The sequence below is a fragment of the Salvia hispanica genome, chromosome 2, assembly GCF_029641045.1.
Source record: "Salvia hispanica isolate PSC_SH4W2 chromosome 2, Shi_PSC_v1, whole genome shotgun sequence".
Classification (NCBI taxonomy): Eukaryota; Viridiplantae; Streptophyta; class Magnoliopsida; order Lamiales; family Lamiaceae; genus Salvia; species Salvia hispanica.
In genome coordinates, this window is record NC_142693.1 from 23597117 (window position 1) to 23614888 (window position 17772).

General features: G+C 36.1%; 2 protein-coding genes and 1 pseudogene across 2 annotated transcripts; 2 read left to right on the plus strand and 1 right to left on the minus strand.

The window, feature by feature from the left end:
- The first annotated feature begins 1411 nt into the window (after positions 1-1411).
- Positions 1412-2666, plus strand: LOC125213573 (uncharacterized). Its single transcript, XM_048114199.2, has 2 exons — positions 1412-1788; positions 2375-2666. Exons 1-2 carry the CDS (start codon positions 1487-1489, stop codon positions 2376-2378), a joined length of 306 nt encoding a protein of 101 aa, XP_047970156.1. The 5' UTR covers positions 1412-1486; the 3' UTR covers positions 2379-2666.
- Positions 2667-3298: 632 nt separating this feature from the next.
- LOC148931851 (uncharacterized) lies at positions 3299-4290 on the minus strand (annotated as a pseudogene).
- A 3055-nt stretch (positions 4291-7345) lies between these two features.
- On the plus strand, positions 7346-9377 carry LOC125189654 (uncharacterized). Its single transcript, XM_048086911.2, has 2 exons — positions 7346-7828; positions 8478-9377. Exons 1-2 carry the CDS (start codon positions 7358-7360, stop codon positions 9246-9248), a joined length of 1242 nt encoding a protein of 413 aa, XP_047942868.2. The 5' UTR covers positions 7346-7357; the 3' UTR covers positions 9249-9377.
- The last annotated feature ends 8395 nt before the right edge of the window (positions 9378-17772 follow it).

A 17772-nucleotide genomic window follows, 5' to 3' on the forward strand; every position in this document is an offset into this window, starting at 1 on the left:
AAATCTTTTTCTAATGAGAATTACAATACATTTACGAGATATATAATAAATAAATAGAATACATACAGGGATGTGTGGTCGATTGTTAACTCATCATTTAATTGCTAACTACAACTAATTTAAAACTTTATAATTTTAGAGATCTAATGGTCTATAAAAAGATAATAACAACTAACAAATTTAGGATTTTGGAACTCAATGTCAATATAGTTTATAAAATATATCAACAATGTCAACACAATTTAACTAAAATCAGAAAATTATTGTACTATAAAAGATGAATTTATAAATTAAACATTTTAAGTGGACCCAGAATTCCATTATCACAACCCATTTATTACACACTCCACCACTTTCTTAAAACTCGTGCCCTTTAGAAATTGGGCTGCTATTGCTGGACGAAGGGAGTATCTCACATCATCGTTGTATATAGTTAAAGAATGAAATACGCCAGTTCTACCTAGGATATTGTTTTACAACTAGGAAAAACTACATCTTAGATAATTTTGAACTTATTTCCCAAATTAACTAGTATATGATAAATTAAAGGATGATACATTATAAGCTCACACGAGAAAATTGGACACATAAAATTGAAGTTTGAAATATCTCATGTCATCATAGTATAAATTAGAAATATATAATTAAAATATGAAATACTTTAGGTCATCGTAATATATAATAGTAAAAAATACACTATTTAAGATGTTGTTTGACCATTTCAAAATATATAACTTTGATATTATATCACATTATTTGTATGAAAAATCTTAAAGTAAAAAAGTGGAAATACATATAATTAGAGTATGAATTACATGTCATCTAGATGTTCCTTTGTTTTTTCTAGTGGACTAGAAAAAACAAAGTCGTGCAAAGTTTTTCTCCAATATTAGCCGTCGTATTTTGATTTACTAGAAAAAACAAAGTCGTGCAAAGTTTTTCTCCAATATTAGCTGTCGTATTTTGATTTCGCAATGTATCACCCCCTCATTCCTTGGAATTTTGTCACATTTTTCTATTTCCATCCGTCCCTCAAAATTTGTCACATTTCAATTTTTACTATTTTTTATAGTGGACTCTACATTCCACTAACTTATTCTCCCTCACATTTTATTAAAATAATACTCCCTCCATCCCATAGAATCAGCGTGTGAACATATAAATTTCATTTGAACATTTATGATTCAAGTGCAAGTGCTTAAACTAATTATAGTAGTATTTCATTTCCCAATCTGGTTGTGAGCTTGGAAAAAGTGAATGTTGCAAGTGTTGAATCTAATGCGGAAAATATAAATAGTAACCTAGGACTACAAAAACAGTTATATGCAAAATTAAATAATTTATTATTTTTTTAAAAAAAATATTTTAAGTATTATTATTTTTAAAAATTTCAGCCCCGACTTACTAAATTTTCTGGCTCCGCCACTGCTTAAGCCCTACCCTCTTCTTTAGTGTGTCCACCCATGGGCATGTTGAGATTGCCAGAATGTTGTTAACCGTAGCCCCCGATGAGATGTGCTGGTGGATCGATGATCAAGGCATGAACCCGGTTCATATTGCTGCCATGAAAGGGCATGTTGACATCTTGAAGGTTCTGCTTGAAAATGACTTGTCTCCTGCTATGGAGAGACAGCATCGAGGCCAAACTGTGTTGCATTTGTGTGTGAAACATCGTCAGCTTGAGACATTGAAGTTTTTGGTGAAGAAGTTGGACATTCTTGTGCCTTTGAAGGACGATGATGGGGAGAAGGCCCTTCAATCTGGCTTGTTAGGTGCAACCGAGATGAGGTAAGGCCACTTTTTCTTAATTTGGTTGTCAATTTATCACGAGTAAATAGGATAAGAAAAGTTGACAAAAGATGCAATAAAATTTATCTAGTACAGATTGTGGGGAGTATGGAACCTGAAAGGAACGTTAAGTAATCCCCGCAAGGCTGAAAGGAAATTTACCTAGTACAATTTGTGTTGAGTATTGGATTGATGTACAATTACTATATTTTAGGCCCAATTCGAATCTTATCATAACTAGAATTAGGTTTCATTACTTTTGCATATATACATATAGGGTGCGTTAATAGTAAAGATGAAACAATTTTTTGAACACACCCCACCCCCTATATATGATCTTACATTTTATCACGTATCCAAAATTTATTGCGAAAATCATTGTCTTAACATCGCTCCGAAACGTAGATATACATCGAATCAAACTGGTTCGACTTTTACATTCATGATATTATCTATGCTAATATCCTAACAAGTCGTACTAGTTATGGCGCCCAACATTTAAGTCTCTACATATCCAAGTCAGGCTAATTTTTATTGAAATTAACTCAATTTGTTATGTGAATTAATTATTGCATCAAAATCTCAGATGATACAATATTTAATGGAGAAGAATACAATAGAGAAGTCCATCATCAACGATATAACCGACATGACAATTGTGGTGGTGGGCCTGATAGCCGCGATGGCATTGTCATCTGGTATGCAACATTCGTGTTGATGGCATCTATTGGAGTGAGTTATGGAGCTTCTGTATTCATGACTAATCCTATGGAAACACTACCACTTGACAAAATTGTGGATATTGTAATCTTTGGATTCGTGAGCATCCTTGTATTAGTACTCGTCTGGATTGTTATAAAGGAGTCGTCAAATAAGAACATTTGGACCCGACTTGGACTGGTGGTCAGGCGAATAAACAAGTCATGGCCAACAAGTACATTGGTTGTTGAGAGGGGATTCTTACTTTTGGGATAAGTTCTCTATTGGAATATTTTAATATGGTCCAACATAATCGTCTAAAGATTGTATAATATTTATGACTATTTATTTGAATGATCCGATTACGTGATCTATTAAGTTAATATGTTAAGGACCTAAATCCCTAACGATCCGATAAAACGGAAAATAACAAGATAAAGATAATCCGGAGCCTGTGAGGGTCGGCGGAGATAAGGATCTGGGCGGTTGTGCGCGGGTTCCAACCCGTCAGGCAACGGCTACAGATCAGATATACGTTCCGGCTGTGCGCGGAGACCTTCCGTCGGGCAGCATGTAGCGTAGGAAATTATGGATTCAAAGCATTTCGCAAGGCATTTGGCCAAAATAATATATTCATTGATTGGATGATTAAATATGATAACAAGCTCGCCTATTTATAATGCTAGACTTCTACCCTAACTTATTGAATAAGAAAACAAAGATATGGAAAAAATATGGTGAAATAAAAGATACTAAATAATTAGGAGATATGATCGTATCAACTCCCCCGCGGTTAAAATCCGCCTTGTCCTCAAGGTGGAAACCACAAACCAACGACGATAGTTGAAAGCAAAAGCTTTGGCGAGGCGTCTCCTCCTGGATCAAACACACACCGAACAGCTAAACGTCTCCCTTTATCACCTCTATAAAAAATCAACAAAGGAGACCCAATGTTGTCGGCAAAATTCCATGCCAAAATGAAAAGCTTGTCCATGTCTCTCAGAATGCTCAAACATGGCGTGTCATTGCGTGGAGGGATCAACCTTGCATCGGTGTCGAGCGATGTTGATTGAAGATTCAGAAGTGGGGCATCACTGACATTCAAATCCACATAGACACAAGCAAGTGCATGCGAACCGGAGTGAGCATCCCCTATCTTACCCAACTCTTCCGCTTTTAATTTAAGCTCATCCTCAAACAACCTTCGCTTCTCTCCATTTCCTCTTGATTGTCTTGTTTTTTCATATCAAATCCAGCTTGGATGTCATTAACAAGGCTCTGATTCTCCATGCTCTCTCCCTCACTCGGCTTCTCTGTCAACACACTAAAATCTTTCTCTTTCGGCTCTAAACTAGATCGAAGGGCTTCGGCTTTATTTTCTTTCTCCAGCAAAGTCTCTGTATCTTCTCTCATCTCCAATTCCTTATGTGTTGGAACACTAAGATCATCAATCTTCTCATCATATACCCGGACGAGCACTCGCCGCAGCGTATTGTCGGTCTTGACGATCCCTTTGAGGGACTCGTCATTTGGTACAACAAGATTAGCACCCCCATTGTGAACGGCATTGTTGGGAACATCCTCAACTAGATTTTCGTCAACAATATTCTCCTCAAATTCGCACTTCAACTGGGCGAGGAGGGCAGCTTGCTCCCATCTATAAACACGCAATTTCTCGTTGTAATCATTCACGGCAGCTAGTTGGGCCGGGCAAGGCAAACGAACCTTGAGACTGGGAGCAACAACAGAAAACGGCGTTGTGCGGTGACACAACGATCGGTCGCACTGCGGTGGCTGGTACATAGGATGCGCGTGCAACACTTCCCGAGAGTCCCAATAGGTAGGCGAGCGCGGAGGCTGGTCCGGAATTTGACTGGTCACACGCGCGAGCTGATTGTACAGGTAGGGGTGTGCTTTCAGTTTTCGGTTCGGTTTTTTGCTTAAACCGAACCGAACTGAAAAACCAAAATATTTTGAAAATTAAAATCGAACCGAAACCGAATAACCGAAACCGAAAAAACTGAAAACCGAATTGTAAAAACCGAATTAACCGAAGAAACTGAAATTGTAAAGATCTCAAAATATCAAAACTTCAAATATGAAAAAGAAAAAAAACATAAAAGCACAATATTATTAGCATCCATCAACGACAAAAACAAATATTAACTCACAAACAAAAACTCAAAATATAAAATATGTACAATTTGTTCATCACAAAAATACGAAACCAGTATTCTGTACCAAATTGAAATACAACTAGTTCTAGTGAATAAGAAAAGAGAGAATTGTGCTTTGAATTATGAACTAAATCGGTGAACTAAAAGCATTCAGTATTTATGCATTTATCGTGGAAGAGACGGCGTGAAGGCTGGGAACGACAAAGGCGACGGCGTGGAAGTGTCGCCGGGAAGTGTGGAGGCGACGGGAATCACGGGATGGAGGCGTGGAGGCGACGGGATGGAGGTGTGGAGATGTGGAGAAGAAGAGATGTGGAGAAGAAGAATTGGAAGCGGCGGAGTATTCTGATTATTTTAGGGCTAGGGTTTTTTTAGTTAAATACTATATATATATAATAAATCATAATATTTAAATAAATTCGGTTTTTTGGGTTTTTTTTCATCCAAACCGAACCGAACCGAAAAACCAAAAAAAATTTTAAATTGAAACCGAACTGAACCGAAAAATCGAAATAACCGGATATTCGGGTTTCGTTTTTTTGTTCACCCCTATGTACAGGTCCCACGGAGGCTGTTCGGCGGAGTAGCGAGGCAGGTGGGATGCGGTCTGGACTCGCATCGCTCTCACCTCCTCCTGAGGGTGAAGTTGGTCCCAGTACGTCTCCAAGTGCCGGGGCCGGTCAAAGGTCGGGTAGCTGCGCTCCTGCTGTCGCGCCGGTGAGTCCTAGCACGTTGTCGGCCTGCCCCTGCTCTCTATGCGATCCCGATCATCAACGCGACGATCGCGCGGTCCATAGTTAGGGTTTCTGGGGCGAGACCACCTCTCCCAATTGCGTCTTCGCCGTGCCCCGTCACCATCACAATCGTCGTCGTCATACCCTATTCACTGATCATGCCTGCGGTTGGGGTTTGGTTCAAGATTATCGAACGGCGATCCGTTTCATCCCTCCAAGAATCAAATTTATCTAGTCTATCCAACAATTGATCCAGTTTGCCGCTAATGGAGTTGTTGTTGTTGCTGTCATCCAAAGGCCGAATAGACGGCTCCTCGTCCAAGGGTGGTCGCTGAAGTCCAAGGTAGTCACGACGGACACCGACATTGTGCGGCAGGAGGAGCCGTTCGGAAAAGTGTCCATGCGGTGGCTCCCCCAAGTTCCATTCCCGTTATTATGAAAGCGGGACATGAGTAAACCGATCAAAGCACCAGTTGTTAAGGACCTAAATCCCTAACGATCCGATAAAACGGAAAAAAAAACAAGATAAAGATAATCCGGCACCCGTGAGGGTCGGCGGAGATAAGGATCTGGGCGGCTGTGCGCGGGTTCCAACCCTTCGGGCAATGGCTACAGATCAGATATACGTTCCTGCTGTGCGCGGAGACCTTCCGTCGGGCAGCAGGTAGCGTAGGAAATTATGGATTCAAAGCATTTCGCAAGGCATTTGGCCAAAATAATATATTCATTGATTGGATGATTAAATATGATAACAAGCTCTCCTATTTATAATACTAGACTTCTACCCTAACTTATTAAATAAGAAAACAAAGATATGGAAAACATATGGTGAAATAAAAGATACTAAATAATTAGGAGATATGATCGTATCATAATATAACTTATAGGCTCACACGATTATCTATAAGAGTATGAGGACTTGTGTAGATACTACTTTGGATAACTTTAATTTTGTTATGAGTGAAATTAGAGTTATAATAAAGTTAGAGACGTGTTCTCTAAATAAATGTGTTCGAATTGTTCTTGGGATTTGTTGTTCAGTTGTCCATCAGTTCCTCTGTGTTTTCTAATGCGAACACAAGATTTCTTTTGACAAATTATTGAAGAAATTTCGAACGAAAATTTGAAGTTGTTTGTTTAATTCATTATAAAGAATTTCAATAGTTGTTGATTTTTTAATGAAAATAGTTAGCAACTCTTTTCAATATAGAAATCACCAAAAACAACAGAAATTTATGGTGGATTCGATAATGACTAATGGATCAGTCGTTATCAATATGTATCAATTTGGCCGTAACAAATAAGAACATTTGGACCCGACTTGGACTGGTGGTCGTGACCAACAAGTACATTGGCTCTTAAGAGGGTCGATTCTTACTTTTGGGATAAATTCTCTTATTTGGTACGTAATATGAAATCGTACAAAACTTCCCATCTCAATAAAGAATAATACTCCCTCCGTCCCCCATTAAGAGTCACACTTTTCCATTTCAATCCGTCCCCAATTAAGAGTCACATTTCATTTTTACCATAAATAATAAGTAGGTTTCACATTCCACTAACTCAACTCACTCACATTTTATTATAAAATCAATATAAATAAATGGGTCTCACATTCCATAACTTTTTCAACCAACTTTTCTTTACATTTCTTAAAACCCGTGCCCGGTCAAAGAGTGACTCCTAATAGGGGACGGAGGGAGTAATATATATAGCACATAATCAAAGTATTCACTCAAAGAATCTCCTTTTTCTTCTCTCTCTTTTTCTTGTATCCTACGATTGTCGCTACTAGGAAAATTCTATGTCCTGAGGTGATTAGGTCTTCTTTACGACAGGTTGTCTTAACTATTTTCTTGTGTGCTTGAACATACAAATAAAAATAATATATATACATCATGCGTTAGGAAATCACAAGCTATAAGTAAAAAAAAGGCGAAAATAGAGTTGGCCGAAACAATGGTTTCAGAAGAAGCTAAAAAGGAACTATATGATGTTGCAACAAAGAATGACGTAGAAACTTTCCAAATAATTGTGCAACAACATCCATTTCTTGTTGATCATGTTTCATTTCCACGTTCAAGAAGTCTCTTACATCTTGCAGCTGAAAATGGGCGCGTTGAGATTGCCAGAGAATTGTTATCTGTAGCCCCTGAGATGCGTTGGTGGCAAGATGATCAAGGCATGAACCCGGTTCATATTGCAGCCATGAGAGGGCAGGTCGAGATCTTAAAGCTGCTGCTTCAGCTGGACTTGTATCCAGCGATGGAGAGACTGAATCGAGGCCAAACTGTGATGCACTTGTGCGTGAAACATCGTCAGCTTGAGACGTTGAAGTGTTTGGTTGAGGAAATAAGCGATCTTGTGAATGTGAAGGATGATGATGGGGACACACTCTTGCATTTGGCTGTTAGGTGCGATCAAGTTGAGGTAAGTGCCAACTCTTTCTTTGTGTTCTATGAAATAGCTAGCCATTTGATTTTTATCTATTTTTAATTTAGTCATACATTCGGCTTGAGTTGCAACCACGATCAATCCACATAGGGATAAGGGTGCATGCTTGAAAATGAGGCCTAATACACATAGAAGTTGTTAAAAGATGCGATACCAATATCATGAGTTAGATTCAAAATGAGGAAATAGGGGTTCTTTTTCAATATGGAGTAGTATATGTTTTCCATATTTCCTCGTCAAAGAGATTGAGAGAATATGACGATGAAACTTAACTTAGTTTGTAAGACTTTTCCTCTCTAACAGTTATTGACCTTTTAAAACAAGTGAAAAGAATAGAGAGATCGAACATCACAAGAGGATAGTAGAATGTGGGTCTTATTTTTATACAGTATGGTATTAGTTCTATAGTAATAAAATGTGAGTGAAAATGAGTTAGGGAAATGCAGGGCCCACTACAAAAAATAGTAAGGATTAAAGATGACAATTTTTTTGGAATGGATGAAAATGGAAATGTGATAGTAAATTTTTTGGGAGCGAGGGGAGTATTTGATTTTCATTATTCATATTGTATATTTCGCATCATTAACTCTATTTGTAAACTTGAATAATCGTATCAAAATCTCAGATGGTAAAATATTTGGTGGAGGACTATAAAGTAGAGAATCTAACGGAGAACTCCATGGGCAAAACACCGCTGGATATCTTGAGAGGGAACTCCCAACACACCACTAGGCCTTCAGAAATTGAAAGGTTACTACTTTTGGCATATGACCCAATTCCCAACACCTATCGCGAGATGACTGACATGACAATGGTGGTGGTGGGCCTGATAGCCGCGATGGCATTCAGTGCGGCGGTCAACCCCCCGGGTGGCGTGTGGCAGGACGACACGTCATCACACAGAGCTGGCAAAGCAATAATGGCATCTTCACATCCCACACTATACAAATACTTCTCTCATGCTAACAACACCGCTTTCATTTCATCTCTCTTAGTAATCTTACTCGTAGCCATGCGAGCGCCAAGAAATGCATCTCTTTTCGTGGAAGTCATCTTGTATGCAACGTTGGCGTCGATGGTATCTATTGGAGTGAGTTATGGAACATCCTTAATCATGACCAATCCTATTGAAACACAAACAGTTGGCCAAATTGTTGCTATAGTAGTTGCTGGGACAGTGGGCGTCATTGCATTAGTACTCGTATGTACTGTTTTAGAGAGTTCGTTCAATACGTGGAAGAGAAAGAAACTGCAGCATACAGATCGTAAATTCAATGATTTTATATTTCGCTTTCAATATCAGTTTCAGCAGACCATGAACTATCTCTTTGCCAGACTAATTAGGAGGGGCGGGCCACCCCCTCCTACCCGTCCGGGGAGCCCAAATATCCTCTAGAGTTGAGCCGAAAATAACATATCCTCTAGAGTAGTAGTATTTGTTTTCAATTCATGTTATGCAATGATTTAACTTATAGAATGAACTACAAAACTAGTATCCAGAAAATGTGGTTTGCATCTTTCCGGGACTCAGCATTTACAAAATCACATTTTCAGTCAAAAAATTCCAAAATCCTAAATTCAGTCCCTCCTTGAGGGATGTATTTGTCCATTTAGCTTCATTTGCCCATTTACTGCTCTAGTTTTGTAGTTCACTCTAACTTATATAGCCTTTCGGCTATTAGGTCTATGGTTCAACGTACTTTTTCTTTTCTTAGTCCCTTCTTTATTTTATCATTTATATTTCTTCTTATTAATAATATAAACTCAAATATTTACTACTTTACCTAATTACTTTTGTATTTTTAATTAAAATCAATTTTATTCATATTTTAAATTTATTTATTTTAAAAGGATTAAATTATTAGCAATATAAACCCAAATATTTACTTTACCAGTAATTAAATATATTTGTATAATATTACAATAAGTTTGGATTTGTTTAAATTAAGGTGTTTCTCTAACTTATTATGTCTTTTACGAAACTCACTAATGAAACAAAACAAAGCTTGTTTACGGTTATAAAATCTTTAATTTCTTGTAATATAATGAGGACTGATAACAAGAAAATCAATCATCATAGAGTTGTGATCAATGTCGAACCAATTTTAAAGAACCGAACTAGAGACCAAATCTGGGCCACTAGATCTAGCTTTTTTTATGAGATGTGCTGCTGTGAAAATTTTTTCGGCTTCATTACTAGCCCATTTTACTTCATTGTATAGGTTTATTACTTCATTCTGTACGTAATACCTTGAAACTACAACATGTTTTTACTTGTTTCCAGTAAGTTTGAAATGATTTAACATATGCTTCATTCAAATTCATTGACATGGGTTTTTTCTTGATTAACATTTAAAAATGTAATTTATTCAAGTGAGTTTATTACTTCATTCAGAAACGTTATTACTTCATTGGATAAGATTTTTACTTCATTCCAGTAAGACTTCAAATGCTTCTACACATACTTCATTCCAATAATTTATTACATTATTCCATGTGTTTATTAAACCATATTAGCGCTATGGCGGTGGTGATAGATATTGTAGAGAGAAAGAACGGCACGCGACGGCGAAACCACATTTACGTATTGGAATGAAGTATAAACCTACTGGAATGAAGTAAAAAGCTATTAGAATGAAGTAAAAACCTACTAGAATGAAGTAATATATTCTGGAACGAAGTTAAATCTTCGTAACATGTTAGTATGACTTATTTACCTTCGGATGAATTAAAATAGGCTCGTGATGAAGGCGAAAATAATTTATAAATTTTTGTATCTTATCCATAAAAAACTAGATCTAAAAGCCCTAATTTGATAGGGTCCGGTAGTTCGATCTTTAAGAGTGGATTTGTGGATAATGGGACTCAATCATCATATATATATATATATAGGGTAGTGATAAAATGCAAACCCATATATTGTACAAACTCCAAACTTTTTCAACACAATATCAACATAATGTCAACACAGTATAAAATTTCAAGATTCTGATATCAACACAATATCAATACAATGTCAACACAATTTCAACACAACATCAACCGTTCACATTTTTTGTTGCTATTATTTCATGATCTGTTGATATTTTCTAACGGTCCAGATCATAGTTTGGAGTTTGTACAATATTTAGAGTTTGCATTTGATCACGTCCCTATATACAAGTTTTAGATGGATATAATGTGTATGTGCAAGTTAATGCATCTCATTAAAAAATCAAGCATAATCTTATTTTGTTGGGTATATTTTATTTTGAGTTAAACTAAAAATGGAGTGTAATATTAATATCTTTTATGACAAATTTTTAATTTTCTTGTAAAACATGTACACATGATTAATTCAACTATTAAGAGGGAAAAGGAAAATTTATTGATTTTATTATTAAAATTATATGGAGTATTAATATTTAAATTATTAAAAAATTATAAATCAATATTAAATTCGGCTCCATTTCCGGATTTTCGGATCGCCACTGAACGATTCAATCACCGTGTCCGGAGGACATGTAGTCAAAGCTGCAGTATTACAAGAAAGACTTGGGATGAGTCCTTTGAATGATATTCAGAGACATATTTTACAGAGGAATCGAGACCAAACGTTTGAATGTATAACGCAAGAGGAATGTACAATTATTTGATTTCCTTCAAATAAAAGTCTAATTCCTTGAATTGATATTTTGTCCTCACAATAAGATTATCGTCCCAAATGTGGGCTCAAAAGGAGTAAATAGATGACTTGGGCTCATAACAAGTAGTACTAGCTTTCTCAAGGAAGGAAATGGGCTAGAAAAAGAATAATTGTTAGGCCCAAATTATAACTTGATTTGTTAGAGTTTAAATTTCTCATTTACTACTTGATATGCCCAACATGTAAATTCCTTTGCCATCATGATATAATATGTCTCGTTCTTTGGTTCTATTCGTATCCTCCACATTGGTCACGTAAACAAGTAATTAAAACGTAAAAAGAACTTTGGTTATTGGTAATAAAAAATGCAGCCACACAATCGACGTCCTTCCGAGAACGGCCAAAAAGATAGAAAAAGTCATAGTGTTACTGAAAACATCCTTTGTGAATGAGGCCAAACTAATGAATTCGAGGGGACGAGGAGTGAATATTTGATTCACACCAGTAGTTAGTAGTACATGTTATAAAAATAAAGAATTCAGAGACACTAAAATTTATCTCCACAATCAAATAGAATATTATCTCATGCTATTATTCCAAGCACAGGTTGGGCTTTTAGTGGACTTTTTCAACTCTTACATAATACTACATGTGCATTACATATATACGAAGTAAAATATTACAAGCCCAAAAAAAAAATTAAAAAGTAACATAGTACAAAATAAAAATCAAATAGAATATTCAAACATCTTCTAATTAGTTAATTATCAAACCTTGTAATATAAAAAGGTCATTGCTGGTAATAAACTTATTTCTTAAGTTTAACTCGTTAGCACAAATAATTAACCATCGTCAATCTTAACTACGTATAATCCACTAATTGTTACATTCCATAAAGTAAAATAAACAGATTCTCGTATACATGTCTTTAAGAAAAACTTTACAGTTTGGAAAACTTGTATCAGCAAATAAAATTATTGGAAATGCCCAATTTTGTCCTAATTAAGTAGTAGTATAAGCTCGAACTTTGATAGTTAATCTTTTGGTGTTAATTTGCTTTGTTGCTTTGTTCTAGCCAACTTGTGGCTATATGTCTTTTGTTCTCCCTCGGGTATGCCCGAGCGTATGATATAAGCGTTTGATTTGGTTTATTTAATTATTTATTCATAAAAAATAAAAATAAAAAAAGAATGTGTGGGGTGACGAGGATCCGTCTTACAATCGGGCCCCGGTATGTTGGGACCCTCCTCAACGACAGGCCCACTTCGGATCACCAATCGGATCAATCTTAATTACTTTGTGTGTGTGAATATACATATATACCCATCGTAAATAAATCATGAGTTAGCAACTCTCAAGGTTTGTTATATGAAAAGAAGAGGCGAAAATAGAGTTGGATGAAACAATGGTTGCAGAAGCAGTTACAAAGCAACTATATGATGCTATAACAATGGGCGATGTACCAACTTTCCAAACATATGATAGTTCAAAATCAAATGCTAGTAACCAACTTAATTTTAATAGTCGGAAACTACAACAAGTACAGGTCAATTTAGTTCTTTAGTCTTTCTATCAACCTCTGTGAGTAGACAATTTCTAGAGTCAAGAATACTTCTGCCAAAATTAAAATCTATGTGGCATGTCCAACAACAACTTTAATTTTTTAATTTTTAAATAATGTGAAGATAATATAATAAATTTAGTGTTGAAATGTCAAGTTAACACATCAAACCAAAATGTATTTTTTGGCAATGGTGAAAGCAAGAATCAGCCTATAATTAATTGGTGTATTTTTCAGCTATGAGCCCTAATTTTAACAATTTCAGTAATGGGCCTGAATGCACCGTGTCTAGACAATTATTATATGATATGAGATTTTGATGCAATAATTCAAGTAAATAATAGAATTAATGTTACGAAATACAAACATACGATAGTGCAAAATCAAATGCTAGTACCCAACTTAATTTTAATGTCTAATTAATAGTCGGAAACTACAACAAGTATAGGCCTATTTAGTTCTTTAGTCTTACTATCAACCTTTGTGAGTAGACAAATTCTAGAGTCAAGTATTCTGCCAAAATTAAAATCTATGTGGCATGTCCAATAATAACTTTAAACTTTAAATAATGTGTAAAATCTACCTCTTCCTCTCAATTTCACCGGTACTCACAAATCATTCTGTGTCACAATGACTTGAAATTCGCACGGTACTCACAAATCGAGCTTAGAAAATGATTTCAACATTGCCCCCTAAACGATGTAAGATTGGACAATAGCTATCGTTGTGTTAGGTTTGGTATACTGAAAAGCATGTTTCGAGCAAGTTTCGCTCGAATAGAATCTTGCTTGTATACGTAAAACTCCCACTTTTAACCCGATTCAGTATTATTCGAGCAGTCTCGCACGAATAGAATCACCATTATTATTACATTGTGTTTGCTTGTGCATTTATAAGATGTTTTACAAATATTTAAATGCATAAGAAGTAAACAAAGTCTAAGTCTTTTGCTTAGTAGACCGGTTGTGGGCGTTGTCCACTTTAAGGTAACACGGTCGGATCTATGCAATGCTTTGCAAAAGAAAAAGAAGAATTTCACAACCTAGATAGGCTTAGACTACCTATCGTGAAAGGTTGCAATGTCAGTCCGCATATTTCTAAGCCTTACTGAAATAAGATGACATTAGTGTAGTATAGCACTGAACGGATCTAACAGCAAGACGTGTCTTTATGCTATCTACTGAAAGACTAGGTCTTGATAAAATATTTTTTCTTAATCTACATATGTTAGTATTGAGCATACGGTATTGATTATGCACTACTTTGACTTATCAAATGGTGCGGGTTTTTCGCAACCCAATAATCCTGATATATTGGGTAGTGGTGATTAATATCTAGCGGTGCTAGGATTGCTATTATGTTGAATCGTGCACGAGGTGAGTCTCGTTTGTTAATGTCCTCAAGAGGAGCTCGAACAAGGTTTTATTATTCGGAAAACTGGCCAGTTGGAGTTTTATTACTCTATGAATAATAAATAAATGTTTCTTGCTAAGTCCACTCTTGGAATTAATAAGATATTAATTAATTAAGTCCATAGCAGACATTAATTAATTAATGGACATTTATATCTTAAGCGCGGGAAATAAATAATAAACAAAGTGGAAACCCGGATTACTTGTAATTTCGGATTTGGATGGGGAGAGTTCAATATTACTTCTGTAGTGGCTTCTCGTAATATTCCAATATAAGCTTGTATTAAATTGTGGGTTCAATTTAATTAGTAAAAAGCTAATCGAGGGAACCCATATCCAAAACCTTCCATAGATCCCTGTCTGGGCCCAAAAGAAACTTAATATAAATAGGAGAATAAAGGAGGCAGAATGATCACAATTTTCATACTTGAAATTTTTGAAAATTTCGAACTCTCCAGCTGTGGAGAATTTCGAATTCTTCACCTTTTCCCAAAAGGATTTCTTCTGTCTTCTTTATTTAAGTCCTAGTATTTTGATAAGATCAGCCCACCCTGATATCAAGATACAGTTCGGGAACCAGAGAGAAGATTCGTGGTCTAGTATTGAAGATCATCACGTGGAGAAGGCGCCAGCAATCGACGATTCTTTGGAGAATCAAATCGGTAACTCTAAACCGTAGAAATCATGTTTAGGATTTATTTTCTATGAGCATGAATTATTTGCGTTCTAGCATGCAATTATCTGTTTAAGATGTGAATTGATTAATCGCATAATCGGTCAAATAGATCCGTGTCTGATTTATTTGTTTGTACAAGTCTTCCGCTGTGCAAGGGGCTCCAAACCCCAGCACGTTGATCATCGCGACACCGTGCGAATTTCAAGTCACCATGCGAATTTCAAGTCATGCTAATACAAAACCTTTTTGGCTCGTTTTTTTCGTCGACGATGTCTACCACTAGAACTACATAACAAATTCAGTGTTAAAATGCCAAGTTAACTCATCAAACCAAAACGTATTTTTTGGCAAGTCAAATAAAATGTATGACTAAAGTATTCAGACAACACAAGAATAAATTGGGTAGCTAATTTGTGGAACTCGAACTCAAACAAAGAATTGTCTCTTACCTCTGGCTGATTGTACTTAATAGAAAAACTCAAGACTGTCTCCCATCAGCATCCTGCTCATGAAGAAGGCTGAGAAATTTGTCCACCAGAAACCTTAACCCTGGTAATTGACGATGTTTCAAGCTCAATGCCGGCACATTCTGGCGACGCTCCAATGGCTCCATTCCTAGAGACGAGTCATTCTTCAATACTTTGTCACAATATTTTTGCAAAAACTGCATAAATGGATCCAAGGTTGAATCTTGAAGTTCTAATTTCACTAATTGTTTCCTTGTTTACCATGTTTGCAGAGAGGCTATGGACACCTTATGACAAAGTAGCAAATGATCCAGAGAAGGTCAAGAGTATAATGATGTATTTTCGATGTCTACTGAATCAAATGGGAGTCGGCGTTGCTTCATTGGATTGACTTGGGAGGAAAGAACATGTTAATTACTTGCAGTGAAGTAGTTTTGCTACAAGTATAACATGTTTACTGAACATTTACATCAATGTAAATGTTGGTTGTTATTGATAACAACATTTTCAGACTTTACTCACTCTTTTATTAAAGTATATATATATATATAGAGAGAGAGGATTGTGTTAGTGTGCTAACTAATTTACAGTAATAACTAATAACTTTCAATATTGTGCATTATAATTATCAACACAAAGACATAATAAAATATGATCTAAAACTGCTTAATTATGACCTTCCGTATTTTTGGTTAATTATTGACCATTGGATCATCTAATCCTAGGGCCATGATTTGGGCTGCATTTCTTGATTTAAGCACATACTTGTTTTGATCATCTCCCTATATATATATATATATATATATATATATATATATTGAAGGCTATTTAGAGTATTATATTTTGACATTCATCTGGTTTTTTTATGTAGAAGAAGACATACATTAGGTTTTATTCTATCATGGTTTTGGTAGAGTTAACAAGTCCACTAGAAGAACAATTATGTGGCTTGTATATAAGTAGAAGATTTTAGGATTGATCATGGAAACACATAATTTTGTTTGTATCTTTATCCAGCAATCACAATGTGTCATAAATTTGGAAAGGAAAATTTTAATTCAAGGGATAAGACTTTAAATCGAGGGATCGAAATGAAATACTCCTACGAATTGTAATATACAAGCACTTCCTCTTATACTGAGACAATTACTCAATAAGATTCAATCATTTTCTCTCTATTCCTCTGTAAACAATGTCCCCAAAATTCAACTCGGAGCTTACGCAATCTGTTACTATTTTCTTGAATCATTTCTCACCCTCAAATTGCAACATAGCAGACAAATACTTGACAAAAAGATAAGGAAAGATAGATAATCTGTTAGTACTAATTGTGTGATGATAATACTTCTAAGTCTGATAAAATGTCTGATAAGGAAATATAGATAAAATGTCTGATAAGAAACAAACTGAAACTTCTATTCTAGAGCATTACATGGCAGAGCTCCTAAGTCTTTCCTAAAGTTGAAGCAGATAAAAAACGTGGAAGACTCGATCAGTGAATGAACGATCTTCACTCCACAGATTCTGCTCCTTCCACTTCGTGTACGCATTCTTCAAAACAGCCATGGCAATTGCTAACACTAAGACGCCCACGAACGCAGCACCTACAGTAGCAATGAAGCCTGTATTTGCACCGGATTTGTGATGACCATTGCAGTTCCATAGCACAGTGAAACACCTCCTAACGCCACAATCGTCGCAAGCAATATGGCGAGCGTGTAGCTAAATGACGTCTGCGGCGGACTAATGAAGATGAGAAGGAGGACCAGGAGAGACGAAACGTAGGCAGTGTTGTTAGAACGCATGAACAGCTTGTAGAGTCCGGGATGAGTGGATGCCACCACTGCTTTGCCGGATTTGTGTGATGACGTGTCGTCTTGCCAATAGCCGCCCAGGGGGCTGAGGCTCGCCGCATGCGCCATCTGAGCAATCAAACCCATCACAACCGAGGACATTCCGGTTGCATTTCGGATCATGGCAGTGATGGGCCTGAATGTACCGTGTCTAGACAGATATGTTATGGTTTGAAACTACAACAAGTTAGTTATGCCGATAACAACTTTAATCTTTAACAAATTCAGTGTTGAAAAGTCAAGTTAATTAACACATCAAACCAAAACGTATACTACTTAATTTTGGCAGTGGTAAAAACGAGAACAGCCTATAACAATTTCAGTAA